The sequence below is a fragment of the Rhipicephalus microplus genome, chromosome 6, assembly GCF_043290135.1.
Source record: "Rhipicephalus microplus isolate Deutch F79 chromosome 6, USDA_Rmic, whole genome shotgun sequence".
Taxonomy (NCBI): Eukaryota; Metazoa; Arthropoda; class Arachnida; order Ixodida; family Ixodidae; genus Rhipicephalus; species Rhipicephalus microplus.
The window spans coordinates 131,801,344-131,814,966 of NC_134705.1; the positions used below are offsets into that span (position 1 = coordinate 131,801,344).

Below are 13,623 nucleotides of genomic sequence, written 5' to 3' on the forward strand. Positions count from 1 at the left end.
CCCTATGAACAGCGCCAAGACGCTTGGATAGCCTCTATGATAGAGTTACTGTCTCAGCCGTCCCAAGTTACGCCCAATCGTTCACTGCAGCGCACAGCTCGACACTTTACCATCCGCGATGGACTCCTGTACCGTCGCAACTACCTTTCTGACGGCCGCAAGTGGTTGCTTGTGATTCCTCGCCACCTACGTGCCGACATTTGCGACTCTTTTCACGCGGATCCTCAATGCGGCCACGCCGGTGTGATAAAAACGTATGCACGTCTCCGGCTGCGGTACTATTGGCGCGGAATGTACCGCTTTGTCCGACAGTACGTGCGTTCGTGCTCCAAATGTCAACGCCGAAAAAGCCCACCACACATAGCCAATGGACAACTGCAGCCGTTGCCTTGCCCCTCCCGCCCTTTCGACCGCATCGGAATTGACTTGTACGGTCCCCTTCCCTATACGCCTAACGGGAACCGCTGGGTGATTGTCGCCATTGATCACTTGACACGCTATGCTGAAACTGCTGCGCTGCCAGAGGCCACATCACGTGAAGTTGGCTTATTTATCCTTCACAATCTCATTCTACGCCATGGCGCGCCTCGTGAGCTACTCAGTGACCGCGGCCGTACGTTCCTCTCCGAAGCGGTACAAGCCCTTCTTCGCGAATGCAACGTTGTGCATCGGACAACCAGCGCATACCATCCGCAAACGAATGGAATGACCGAACGGTTTAACCGCTCACTGGGCGACATGCTATCCATGTACGTGTCCGCTGATCACACCAACTGGGACCGCATACTGCCCTTTGTAACTTACGCTTACAACAGCGCCACTCAGTCTACGACAGGATTCTCTCCGTTCTTCCTCCTTTACGGGCGCGAACCTTCCTCATTCATGGACACCATTCTCTTGTACCATCCAGACGCTTCGGAATCCACAACTCTATCTGAAGTCGCCACCTATGCAGAAGAATGCAGGCAACTCGCGCGTTCCTTAACCGCCCAAGATCAAGCGTACCAGAAGAACCGTCACGACGAAAACCTGTCTTCGCAGTCATACTCGCCTGGCGCCTTGGTATGGCTTCGGGTTCCCTCATCTGTTCCTGGTCTTTCCACCAAGCTACTGCCGAAGTACGAAGGCCCCTACCGAGTCCTACGTCAGGCCTCACCGGTTAACTATATTGTTGAGCCGGTTCAACCATCAACAGACCGACGGCATCGAGGCCGCGAGACTGTTCACGTAGATCGATTGAAGCCGCACTACGACCCACCCGTCGTACCCGTTCCATAGGTCGCCAGGATGGCTCCTTTTCTGAGGGGGGAGTGATTTGTAGCATTGATATTTGGCACAGGCCGGAACGCCAGCTGAAGAAGAGAAGGAAGAGTGTTGTTGCTGCTCGCGCTCGCTCCGCTTGACAGCTGGTCGGTTCTACCGCTACGTTTTCCACAAAGTAAACGTCTCTTCTGCTCACCACTAAAGGTGTACTATCAAGATATATATGATGACCATTGATGACCATTGAAGGAAAACGGACGAAGAATAAAGGTAAAAAGAGCCGACCAACCCATTAACGGGAGACCCTTCCTTTACGCACGCCGTCACGGACCCTCCCGGCACCGCGGCGACAATCTTGGGTGGCCCGACACACGTCGAGAACTGAACAGCACGTGATAAGAAACGTATGTGGACGTACACGGACAGTTGGTTTCGTTCTCAGTGTTGACAGTGGTTCTTCCTCTTCTTTACCTTCTTTCTTTTCTTTCTTTTTCTTTTTTCCCCCCCTTTTTTTTCTAGTTCCCTCTCACTCTCGCAAACATGTTTCAAGGCGAGAGGGACGCAGCAGTAACGAAGTTTGGAAATTCATGTCAGTATAACTCATCCCCTGATGAAGGGAGGACCCTTCCCGAAACTGTTGGGAAATAAATATATTTATCCTTATTGACAACGCTCCCGTTGTCCCATATCCCATACCTTCACACACACACACACACACACACACACATATATATATATATATATATATATATATATATATATATATATATATATATATATATATATATATATATATATATAATCATTCGTTACTGATTATCTATAGCTAGCGCCACATGAAGCGGCGGCAGCGGCAGTTCATGTTATTCGGCAATACGCGGTCTTGCGGCCTTTGCGTTCGTTTTGCACTACCGCACAGCAGAAGCAGGGGTGTTTCTTCGTTTTTCGCCAGTCGCTGACGCACCAGGCACTTTGACTGGCGGTCGACGACATGATTCGTCTACCGGCGACAGGCTTAAGCAAGCCGTCTGCGAAAACAGAGCGCGGCTTCACCACGTAACTATAGTTGCAGGAAAAGCAAGATGGCGGACCTATGCACAACTCTGCTCCCGTGTGTAGGGAGAATATACAAGAACTCTACGTGAAGGCGTCAGTTAGCCCCACCAGTAGCCATGACGGACTGTGGAACAGGCTTTTTTCTGCCTCTTGGCTTCACGAGACACGCACGAGACACGTGACCACGAACAACGTACACGCCATTCGTGAAAGAAAAAGACACTAGTTTCAAAATTAGGATTTAGCATCTTTAGCGCATGTGTTTAATTTAGCACAACACAATTAAAAAAACACACACATTCATGAACAGCCCCATCCAGAACCTGAGCCGTTATTCTCCCAAGAGCTTTCTGCATTTTCTTTCATACACATGATGGTCGCGTTTTCGGAATTGCCTTCTTGTATTGTTATAAAATATTACGCAGTCCTCTGGTACATCCTCTACACGTGCATCGGCCACCAAAAGCTCATGAAGCGGGTTATCTGGAAGAGACAGTGGACAGTAAGCGCTGTGCAATACTTAAGGCTCCAAAATAAGAAATTAAGCCATAAAGGCAACGTTGATCTTTTAATTCTCTGATTATTTGCACCACTTTGAGATTTTTAATGAGCCAAAACTAGGCGGCAGGTTATTTGACAAGTTATTTCAGAGCTCTGAAAAACAAATACCCGTTCACGATGATAAGAGTTTTTGGGTCACAACGGACATTTTACAGCCGGCTATAACAGCTTCGCGGTAATGGTGTCCACAATGAACTTAGCATAATTATTTGTATAAACTGAACAGCCTCTCTTTCTTTTCTAGAATAACCTGTCGAGACATTATTGCGCATCACATATCCTCCAATCGGCCTAAAAAAGGCTTCGTAACGCGAAAGCGTGAATGAGATAGTTTGGCGAAAGCATGCTCTTGGCTGGCGTCCGTAAAGAAGCACGTAGCTGTGTAAAACATCGTTGGAGCAAACTTGAAAGAAGACAAAAGAAAAGACTCGGAAAAGCGCACACTCGCAACTGACTTTTATTGAACTGAGGCTCATCTTATGAAACCCTCACGCATGCGTACAACCACTCGAAAAGCCAAACTAAGTGTAATCACAACCTATCAGATGGAAAAGCGAATTCATTATCATACAATGACAAGGACGGAACACTGATACATTGTTCGCCAAATTGCCTAATATACATCGCCTCTGCCAATTCACGTGCCACTTTGTCTTTGCTTCTTAGCAAGATTCTCGTGCAGTGCAGTAGCAGTTCACACGAGCGCTCCTTACAACGATACGGCAAATGCGAACCCGTGCCGTTTTTCATTGACAGTGCATGTTTCCTTAAGCGATGGTTTAAACATCGGCCCGACTAGCCAATGTACACCTTGCCACAACTGAGCAGGGTCAAGTAGACAACACCTACCAAACATTTCTAAAACTTCCTTTCGTGCTCCTTTACACAATCAGCACTTGGTACGCCACCGGAACGAGCACAAATACGCGAAAGCCTCCGAGGTGCCGAGAACACGACAGGGACCTCAAAACGAGAGGCGGTGTTCTTCAATGAATGAGCCTCTCTGTGTACATACGAAATGACAACAGGTCGCTCTTTATGTGTTTTTTGCCTTTGTGCCTGAATTGCCGGTGGTGTCGTGTCGAAATTTTCTCAGTAATGCTTCACATACTGTCGTTAACACCAACTAAAAAAATCCCGCAGACACGAGCCTGCATATTTGAACCCTGAAACTTTCCTCAAGAATGTGGTGGCATGACCTGGTAAGAGCCAACTGTAAGCTCACACTAACAATGGTCTTTTTTTCTACTTTACAATGAGCGGAATGATATGGCAAAAAAAGCCGTCTGAGCATGAGGGTGATACATACAACAAACATGGTTTTTGCCGAATTTAACGTGGCAACTTAATTAAAACCCTTCTGATTAGTTCTCCGTGCTCAACGCCATTAAAATTTTAACCATTCACACTAACATTCATATCACGTCACCGGCTGCTTAAAGGTAGCGATTTCTCGACCATGTGAAAAGTATGCTGCTTCAATGTTCCTAAGGCACTTCTTCTACGGGACCTATAGTAGAAATACTTTAAAAATTAAAAAAAATTAGCTAAGCATCTAAAAGCAACAGCGAAACCGAAACCTAGCCATGCAACACCGCTATCGCGTGACGTATAGTCAGCAAAAACCGGACATCACGCAAGGCTTGTCAGTCCCACCAGCGCGGAGTACGGAAACTGCTTAAGCCGCCAAAAGCAGACGCCCAGCGGCAAAGTGACCACGCCGCACCAAGTTTGTGATTGACCCTGTCACGTGCAGAAGCTCCTCGGAGCTGCCCAAAAAGGACAGCTGACATTCGGACGCAGTTGGAAGTCAACGAGCAGCACGGTTGCTTTTCGACGAAGCAGGACAGATTTTCGCGTGTGTATGCTTGGGTGCGCGTACTGCCACCAGATAGTACCACATGTACAGGCCGTCCAAGTTTGTGGCTACAGCGAAGGACTAAAATGCTTACGCTAAGAAGTTTGCCGTCGAACTAAGACTTCATAACGTTTTCATAGAAATAGGGCGTAAGTTTGCGGAACGCTGTTTGGCGTGGCATCGATAACATTCATTATATATATAGGTGAAGTACGTACTTTTCGCACTATGAGCAGCTGTGTAGAGATAGACGCCATCACGGTGGACCCAGTATTCGTTTTCAAAAGTGTTTCTGTGCGCTAAAGTTTACGCTCGAGCACTTTTCAACTGGCTCGGTGTTACCGTACTTTCCGTGCGGTAAGCTGGCAGCCCTAGCTAAAGCGCTCTACTATCAAGACGAAGTGGAAATACCAGCTGCGAGTGTTCAGTGGCAGTTATAATTATACAAGGAAAATAGTAGGTGCCCCCAAGGAGGTTATACTAAAACTTCTGAAGTGGCGGAGGGGCTCCATGGCTGAATCCGACCACCGCCATATTGCTCAGGGCAGAAAGTCGATGAGCGTATTGTAGCATACGTGGCCTTCGCGTTGTTTTTGTGCCGGTAACGTTGCGTTTGGTGCCTCTAATTGAACATGAAAGCTTTGAACACGTATGTGATCACTTTTCGAGACGACAATGGTGGGCTCCTGGATAGAATTTGGCTGCGCGAATTGTGTGAAGCGGACGCCGGGCACAACTTTCGATGTGTAAGTAGGCACGCTTCGTTCGTTCGCTTTTCCTCGCATATTTTCGCGACTACAACTGCATTCGCGCGCATACATAGATTTACTTTTTTGCGTCCGGGTGCTCAGAGATACTTGGAATAATTTTTTGTACGTTTCAGGGTTCCAAGGACGTCATATTGCGCTGCACATGAGAGTGCACTCTGAGGCGAGAAGGTTAAGCGCTAAAAAATAATGAGGACTTATGTTCAGTACATATGTTTAAGCAGGCTGCTTCGATGAAACAGAATGAATGACAAGACGACGGGCTTCTAACATTACTACAGTGTTTGCATCGTTTCCATGCGCACTTACAGAAGCCAGTACGTGAGTGTGCCTAATACAAGTGAGTGCTTCATTTTTGAAAGGTCGTTAATGTAGCATCGACTCTGCCTTTCTGGGATTTTGAGTTTTTTATATTTGCATGAGCACTACGCTCCCAATGCCGAAATATCTTATATGTTGTGGTATGCTTCTCTTTATGTAGGAGAAAAAGGAAACGGGCTCCTCTGGAAATTCAGGGAAGTACACTTTTGCCTAAAGCGCCTCTAATTGATGGAGCTGTCAAAATCCCGCTACCCCCAAGCTTCACCCACAAAGGAATGGTACAGGCAAAAAAACAAAAAAATGAATTAATCGCCAACTAGGTACAATTAACAGCTGAAAGAAAAAAGGGTAAGACCTCGCATGCAGCAGTACCAATGGGGCCTTTTAAAATATATTGAGGCTTCTCGGAATATCACTGACCAGATAATGAAGCAGAACATATTGCTACAGCTATCGCATCAAGGGTGAACCATTCTGTGGACAGAAGACGACGAAGAGGACTGGTTTGCTCGCTCTGCGTGCTGCGCTCCGATTTTATCGGTGTAAATACACTGGCAAATAGTAACGTTTCGCCTCATTTTACGTAACATATTTGTGGTAGAAGTACTGGTCAGATTAAAGATTGGATGAAGGTGCCAGAGAGAGGATTAGAAGGTTCCCAAGCATCGTTTTGTGCGGATATCCAGGAGCTTCTCGAACGAGTACATAAAAAGGCAGATACACCCCCCCCCCCCTTCCGCTCCCATAATAAAAATAGTTTGCACACACGTTGCACTGTTATTCGCTAAGGGCTTATGGTTGCGTGCGAGTGAAACTTATTTTCGCTGCATGTGCTCACTGATTACTTCTATTGTGAGGCAACTGGGTAAACATATAATGCGAATTGATAGCCCTGAGCCCCGCCGCGGCGTTCTAGTGGCTAAGGTACTCGGCTGCCGACCCGCAGGTCGCGGGATCGAATCCCGGCTGCGGTGGCTGCATTTCCGATGCAGCCGGCATTTGATCTCGTGACCTGCGGGTCAGCAGCCGAGTGCCTTAGCCACTAGAACGCCGCGGCGGGTTATGTGCGCAGATTTGGGTGCACGTTAAAGAACCCCAGGTGGTCAAAATTTCCAGAGCCCTCCACTACGGCGTCCCTCATAAACATATGGTGGTTTTGGGACGTTAAACCTCACATATCAATCAATCAGTAGCCCTGAGTACCTTTGCTTTTTTTTCGCAGCGAAAGCTGTTATGAGATCAGAACACGGGTCACGCGCGGCACCGTAGTTGTCCACCACCGCCCATAACCAGTATCGAGCAAAAAGAAAGAAAACTTGGTAAATGAAAAACACCAATAACACAAAGGGATTCCAAACAAGGTCCGTTGCATGCCTGCCCCATCTTCTACCACTAAGCCACGCCAGTACTTGTAACTCATTTCTAAAATGTCCTTAGGCAGGCTTGATGTCGGGAAAGTAATTGCGTTATTATGAGTAACAAAGCGTTTTAGAACATTAAAGGAACAGCCAGGCGTCAACAATGCGAATTGCGTAACAGGGTCGTAGAATGATCCAACGTAATAAAGAAACTTGTTCTTGATCACCTATTAACTGTGCCGCATACCCACTTCAGGCATAGTTCTTCATCGTCGTTAGCCACTGCATAAATAAATTGCACAAACTCTCCAACAAGTGTGTAGCGGATACAGCGTACGCTTCTCCACAGAATGACGAAGGATATAGCATAACTAATGCTGGCCTACTACACAAAATTTGTTATTAATAATGACACTGTGGGTACACAGCAGTGTGCTAATAGCATCCCAAAGAGTGTTTAGAAAAGGCTCTGAAAGGCCGCTCTTCTGTAGCTTTCGCTGTGACTGTGCTGGGCGTTCCGCGCTGGCCTTGCGTTTTTCTAACTCGCTTAAAACGCTGTGTCAAAGAAAAATTAAAGCATATGTGCTATAAAGTCAATCCCACGTTCCCTCGACGTTTAAGGACAATAAACAAGTGCTTCAGTAGCTACAACGAAACGCACGGCCGCAAGCACCCACAGCATTGCGACGCTACAAGTCAGGCGCCGCCTCCTTCTGCCCTGAGCAATATGGCCGCCGCGGCTTCACTGCGATACATAAGAGGGTATGCGAGACCACCACTCTACAATATTTAGTATAACCGCCATGGTGGCCTCCGATGCAATACCACTTGCCACCCATCGCAAGCCCACCCACGCGGAAAAGGAAATCGCGCGCTACGTAGCGAATGCAGCGAACGGCAAATGCACACAATACACAGCAGACAAGTAGACGATCTAGGGACACTTCAGTTCTGTTACTTCCATCGCCTTGCGGAACTCGAAATTGCACACGCAATATCGCCAACGGCCTAAATCTGGCAAATCAGCTGGGCTTTTAGAGGCAATCTATAAAGCTCATTTGAATAGAATAAGCAAACCCCTCAACCCTGTAATTTTTCATAATAGCCAAAACGTGCAAATGAAATTACCCAGTAAATCTCATTCACATCCATTAACCTAAAAAATTGCTAGAGCTGGCCTCTAAAACTGCTTCTCCAAGTACTCAGAAGCGCGTTTCACTTTTGCTCATTTGTGAGAAAAACCAGCGAGAACTTGGAACCAGGACGCGGAAGAAGGCCCTATCATTCACAAGCCGACGGTTTTTAAAAGATTTTTCTATCTTCGGTGTCTTCACCCTGAATTTTCCCTGGTTTTCCTCCCATCTGAACCTGATCAATACGGCCCAGCTTTTCACATTTCCGAAGCTTAACGCTTGATTATGGTGCATCAACACCACCTGATATATAGGAAGTACAGCTTACCATGTTATGTGAATAACAGCTTTAGCCGTAGACAGGACGCGATGTCACTTTTAAGGCTGCAGTTCGAACTTTACATGACTGTCGACTGTGCACTTAAATACGTCGTGTGGCTTGTGAGGCAACAAGTTCAATCTAAGGCTCATTATAAAGCGCTTGCAGAGCAGAAAATGAAGTCTTCCTAATCGATATTGCTATTTCATTGTTCGGATGATTGTGGTGACACGTGGCCGCATATCTTGGCGCGGACTTGCAGTGGTTCACCGATGTAGGTGAGAGAGTGCCGCTCTGAATACCTTCGTGAAGGAGTTTGCTGTCACCCTTTGCCGTGAGCCCGGGAGTCTTGAGTATGCTGTGATATCGAAAGTAGGCCACTTGGTTGCAGCGCGAACTCAGCAAAGGGCACAAGTATTAAGGCACGATCAAAACAGTAGTACGCGTGTTCCTTGATTGTTTATTTATTATTTATATTTTGTCGAAGTACCACTAGAGCCAAGTGCCCTAAAGATCTACCAACAAGCCCACTACGCCACACTGCTTGAGGTAGCACAGTGACAACTTACTCACAGCACAATGCAACGGCCTTCAGTGCTTTTTTGTTTCTTGCCTTCTGGATTGAGTGGCATAAGTGTTTTAACTTAGTTATTACGGAGGTTATAGTTCAAATTGCTGTGAAACGCAATATGCCAGAAAATATGCAGACATGTGCATCAATTTATGTGCCAAAACTTAATGATTACCTCATCTTATTCGCACGTGAAGATATTTTTATCTGCGTGCGTTCCTTCAGCTATGTTTACGCGTGCGTGCCATCTTCGAGCTCGACTTATAACGCATGCATTATTTATTGTATTTTTTTTCTCTAAATTACTATAAATGTTGTTACGTGCTTCACCCTTATTCGAGCGAAAACGCACAGTAAAGATACATTAATTTGTGAATAAATACTGTCGATGAATGCTGTACTCTCAAAACATTGTATAAGAATTAAGTACTCACTCCTGCAGGCAACCCGTCCACCTAAAAGAGAAGCAACATTGCTGCATTAGTTAACTTCGTGTTATTTTGGAAATATATTTTTGTGGCGGACCGCCTGTCACAATGACAATTCCACGACATTTCCCGTGGAAAAAGCATGAGCTATTGGTACAGCAGTGAAAATAAATATTAGAAAGTTTCGGGCCTTTTACTATAAAAGTAACATCATGTAACGTTTTCGGCAAAACACATTATTTCTCTTCTCTCGTAATAACTAAAGTTTTGTCAGCTCTTTACACACGAAGTCTTCTTTGCTCATTATAAAGCGCAATGTCGCTTTGAAGGACGGTCAAATGTTTTTTTTTTGTGTGTGATACTGTAATGGTTGAGAATTATACTCTGCAGATATATCGTGCTACGCGATGTGCTACGACGAGCTTGTTAATTGTGTATCAGAGAAACACACATCAAAAAAATTATTGTAATGTAACATATGCTTACCTAGCTTTTCCATAGGATAATTCTCTGAATGAAAAAAAGAAATGAACCATCATTAGATGACTCAATTACATTTTCTAAGTTTATTTCTGAGGATAAGGCATACACTTTCTACAAATTATTTCAGCATGCTGCCACACAAACTTTCTTTCTAGTCAGTTCAAAGAGCATTAGCGGCAACACTACCCTGTACTGTGGTTGTCTTCTTCGGAACGCTGAACGACGTATTCATGATACACACTATATATTTGTATAATCACAATCACATAGCAGCAATCATTCACCGTAGCACTGACCTATGGTGAACAGTTGACACAGTTGCAGACAAGACGCGGAAGCCTCTTCGCAAAGGGTAAGGAATGTTCCCCAGGCAATGGCTATACCACTGACAATATTACACGTAGAGAAGCGCCCATTATATGCGAGTTTAATTATTAGAGCATTAGGCACGTAATTCAGCGGCTACGGGTTCAGTAATCGCCAGCAGGTAGTCGTTCTTTCGTTTATCAATTTTACTCCAATACCTCTGCTCCTCTCCGGTAGAAACCCTGAGGGCGACTTTGTGCGCGAGTTTGACCTGGCAACTCAGCCAACGTGAATTTCCTGCCTTTACCTCCAGGTGTGTGCGCTGTCATGACAGCAGACATGCGCAATATCGGTAAATTCTCCTCTCCTACGCACCCCTTAACATCGGTCAGCGACAGCCGCTATCTGGCGGGCATGCACGTGTCGAGACAACAACTGTCATCTCACTAACGCTACGTCAATATGAAATATGCACAGCGTGACATTTCTTGACACGTGGAATGCCGGCGCGAGGGACACCACCTTGGCATGCTTTTCGCGAAAGGTGCTGTAATCGCTAAGCGAGATTCGCTTAACCACGTACAAACAAAACCTTTTTTTTTACGTATGTAGTAATACCGGTACTTCAACTAGAAAACACACATGCGGTTCCTGTGCTTTCCTCAGATGCATTAGGCTAGGTCTACAAGTAAACGATGAAGCAATTATTTTTGGGATCTAACGCTCGAAAACCACGATATCATATCGTGAGAGACGCTGTAATAATGGGCTTCAGACATCGTGACCACATCGCTGCTGTTTAACGTGCTCCTGAGTCGAAGTATACCCTAACCTTCATCATTTCCACCTTCATCGAAAATGTGGCTACTGCGACCGGTACAAGCAAAAAAAGATACTCGTCTTACACAGCTCGTTCCTTTTTTTTTTCCATATATAATCTGCCGTATGTTTCTTGTATTTTCCGTGAAATATTTCGGCCAAAAAGGACAAAACATAAGACCTATCTAAAGAAATTCCGCAATGAAACCAAGGAATGCATATTTCTCGAATCAAATTAGAGTGCTAAGCACCTATCGGGTCATTACCAGGTCATTACCTCACTGCCATTTACCGTTAAAATATCTACCCGGTGGCAAATCAAAAATGAATAGTTTTGTACTCACTTTTTCTGCAAACCTCTTCCTCTCCTAAAGAAAAACAGCCAAACATGATGTATTACATATTTATATGATTCGGCAGCCTTAACACTATAATGCGACGACAGAACAGATAAACAACGCTGTTCTGCGCCAGATAAATAGTGTTCCTAACAAGAGTATTTGATCCAAGGTTCGAAAATTTTTCCTCGCAGAACACTCCAGAGGGGGCATCCTTCATATCTAACGCTTGTAAACCATTTTATGCTCAAGAAAAGATACGTTTCAGCATTTCACTATCTTAAAGCAACATTCCGCCGAAAACTCACACTCCTTTTGTGGTTATTGCACGTAGTCTAAGCTAATACTGCACCAACCAAAACGCGAAACAAACAACGTGTTGCAGTAAGTAAAGGAGTAACTTAAGACCAGCACTGGTCCTGTTTCCTTCTTTTGTGTTCTCTTTTTGTGCGCTGCCCATCATGACATTCTTATGCTCGCTCAAACGCCATGCGTTCTGTCTATTATAGGCTGTAGCGTATGACGTTCTTCTAGAGTACTAATTATTGCGATAGCAATTATATGGACAATCTCGGCTATATTTTGCCGTCGGCGTCGATGTCGGCGTTGACGACAGCGTCAGCATCACTCTCCGTATATATATATATATATATATATATATATATATATATATATATATATATATATATATATATATATATATATATATATATATATATATATATATATATATATAGAGAGAGAGAGAGAGAGAGAGAGAGAAACCCAGAAAACGCTCGGCGCGTGGAATCGAACGTGTTTATGAAACATGACAGCGTTATGATCTCTCATAATCAATGCCATTGAAATAGTTGCGTGAGCTAGAATGTCATACTAACATTGTAGCCCATGAGCCACGAATAACAATGCCGACATGCCATTCTAAACGCCTGCTGTATTGGGAAATAGTTGCATAACTGTTCATTACCGACAAAACAATGGGTTACTCACCATCGTAATACCACCATAGCTCAACCCTCAGTACAATACAGGTCAACTCGTAATTGGCGTACTCGACAGTTTGACGTATTTGAGCAAGCCCTGGAAGAAAAAACAGATGTATCAAAAACGATATAAGAACCACTCGAAGTACCCAATCAAGCGCTTTAAGGTAACGTTATAACAGGCCACACACTGAATGGACTACAAAAATATTGCGCAATCAGCCCAAAGTCTCAGTAAGAGAGCGAGAAAAAAGAATAAGTTATTTTATGACCTTGCTAAGCAGATGCATCATGCAAGTATGCAGCTATCAGGCTCCGCAGACTCTGCAGACTTGTTTTACGGCAAAAGCTGTAAATCAACGCCTTTAAAGCTATCTGACAAAGAAAATAACGTAGAGAAGTGGCAGTCGTGCTTTACTGTTATCAAGATTCGCGATTTGAGAGCGAGTTGACAAAAAATATTAGGGCAGCTTCGAACAACTGGCGCCATGCCTTCTTTGTTTCTTTCTTTCTTCCTCTCTGTCTCTTTTTCTTGTTTTATTTCTATTTTATGTGTGTTTATTTCAATTTCCTTCTTTCTCTAGCTCTATTTTCTCGTTTAATTCTCTTTTTCTTGCCTCGCCATGTTTTTTTATTCTTTTGTCCTCTTTTTGTTGAGTCTATTTCTTTCGATCTTTACCTCTTTCTCTATTTTCTTTCTCAGTCTTTCGAGCTTTTTTCGTCTTCTCTTTTCTTTTTGTTTTTATTTCTCTTTTCCTCTCCTTTTACATATCTTTCTTTTCCCTCTATGTACTCGATTCTCTTGCCAATCTGAGTTACTGCATCCAGCGCCATATAAATCGGCACCCGCGTTACGGGACCACTCAGAAGAGGAAGACTGAAACAGTGCGTGATAGCTGAGCTGTTGCGTTCATGGTGATGATCAACTTTACACGTGTTTAAAGAAGTTCCTACCCGCCACCGTGGTCAAGGGTAGTCGACTTCTGACAGGCAGGTCGCGGGATCGAGTCCCAGCCACGGCGGCCAGATTTTTTCTTGAGGCAAAAATGCCTGAGGCCA

General features: G+C 44.7%; 1 protein-coding gene across 2 annotated transcripts in view; it reads right to left on the reverse strand.

Moving 5' to 3' along the window:
* Positions 1-2,545: 2,545 nt before the first annotated feature.
* LOC142765503 (uncharacterized) overlaps positions 2,546-13,623 on the reverse strand; it is a 30,755-nt gene continuing 19,677 nt past the window's right edge. For both annotated transcript variants that reach the window (XM_075866596.1, XM_075866595.1), the window contains 5 exons: positions 12,572-12,661; positions 11,588-11,611; positions 10,122-10,145; positions 9,642-9,662; positions 2,546-2,802 (listed from right to left, as the gene is read on the reverse strand). In XM_075866596.1, the coding sequence (XP_075722711.1) occupies positions 2,651-2,802; positions 9,642-9,662; positions 10,122-10,145; positions 11,588-11,611; positions 12,572-12,661 (311 nt within the window). In that variant the 3' untranslated portion in view covers positions 2,546-2,650. The remainder of the gene's footprint in view (positions 2,803-9,641; positions 9,663-10,121; positions 10,146-11,587; positions 11,612-12,571; positions 12,662-13,623) is intronic.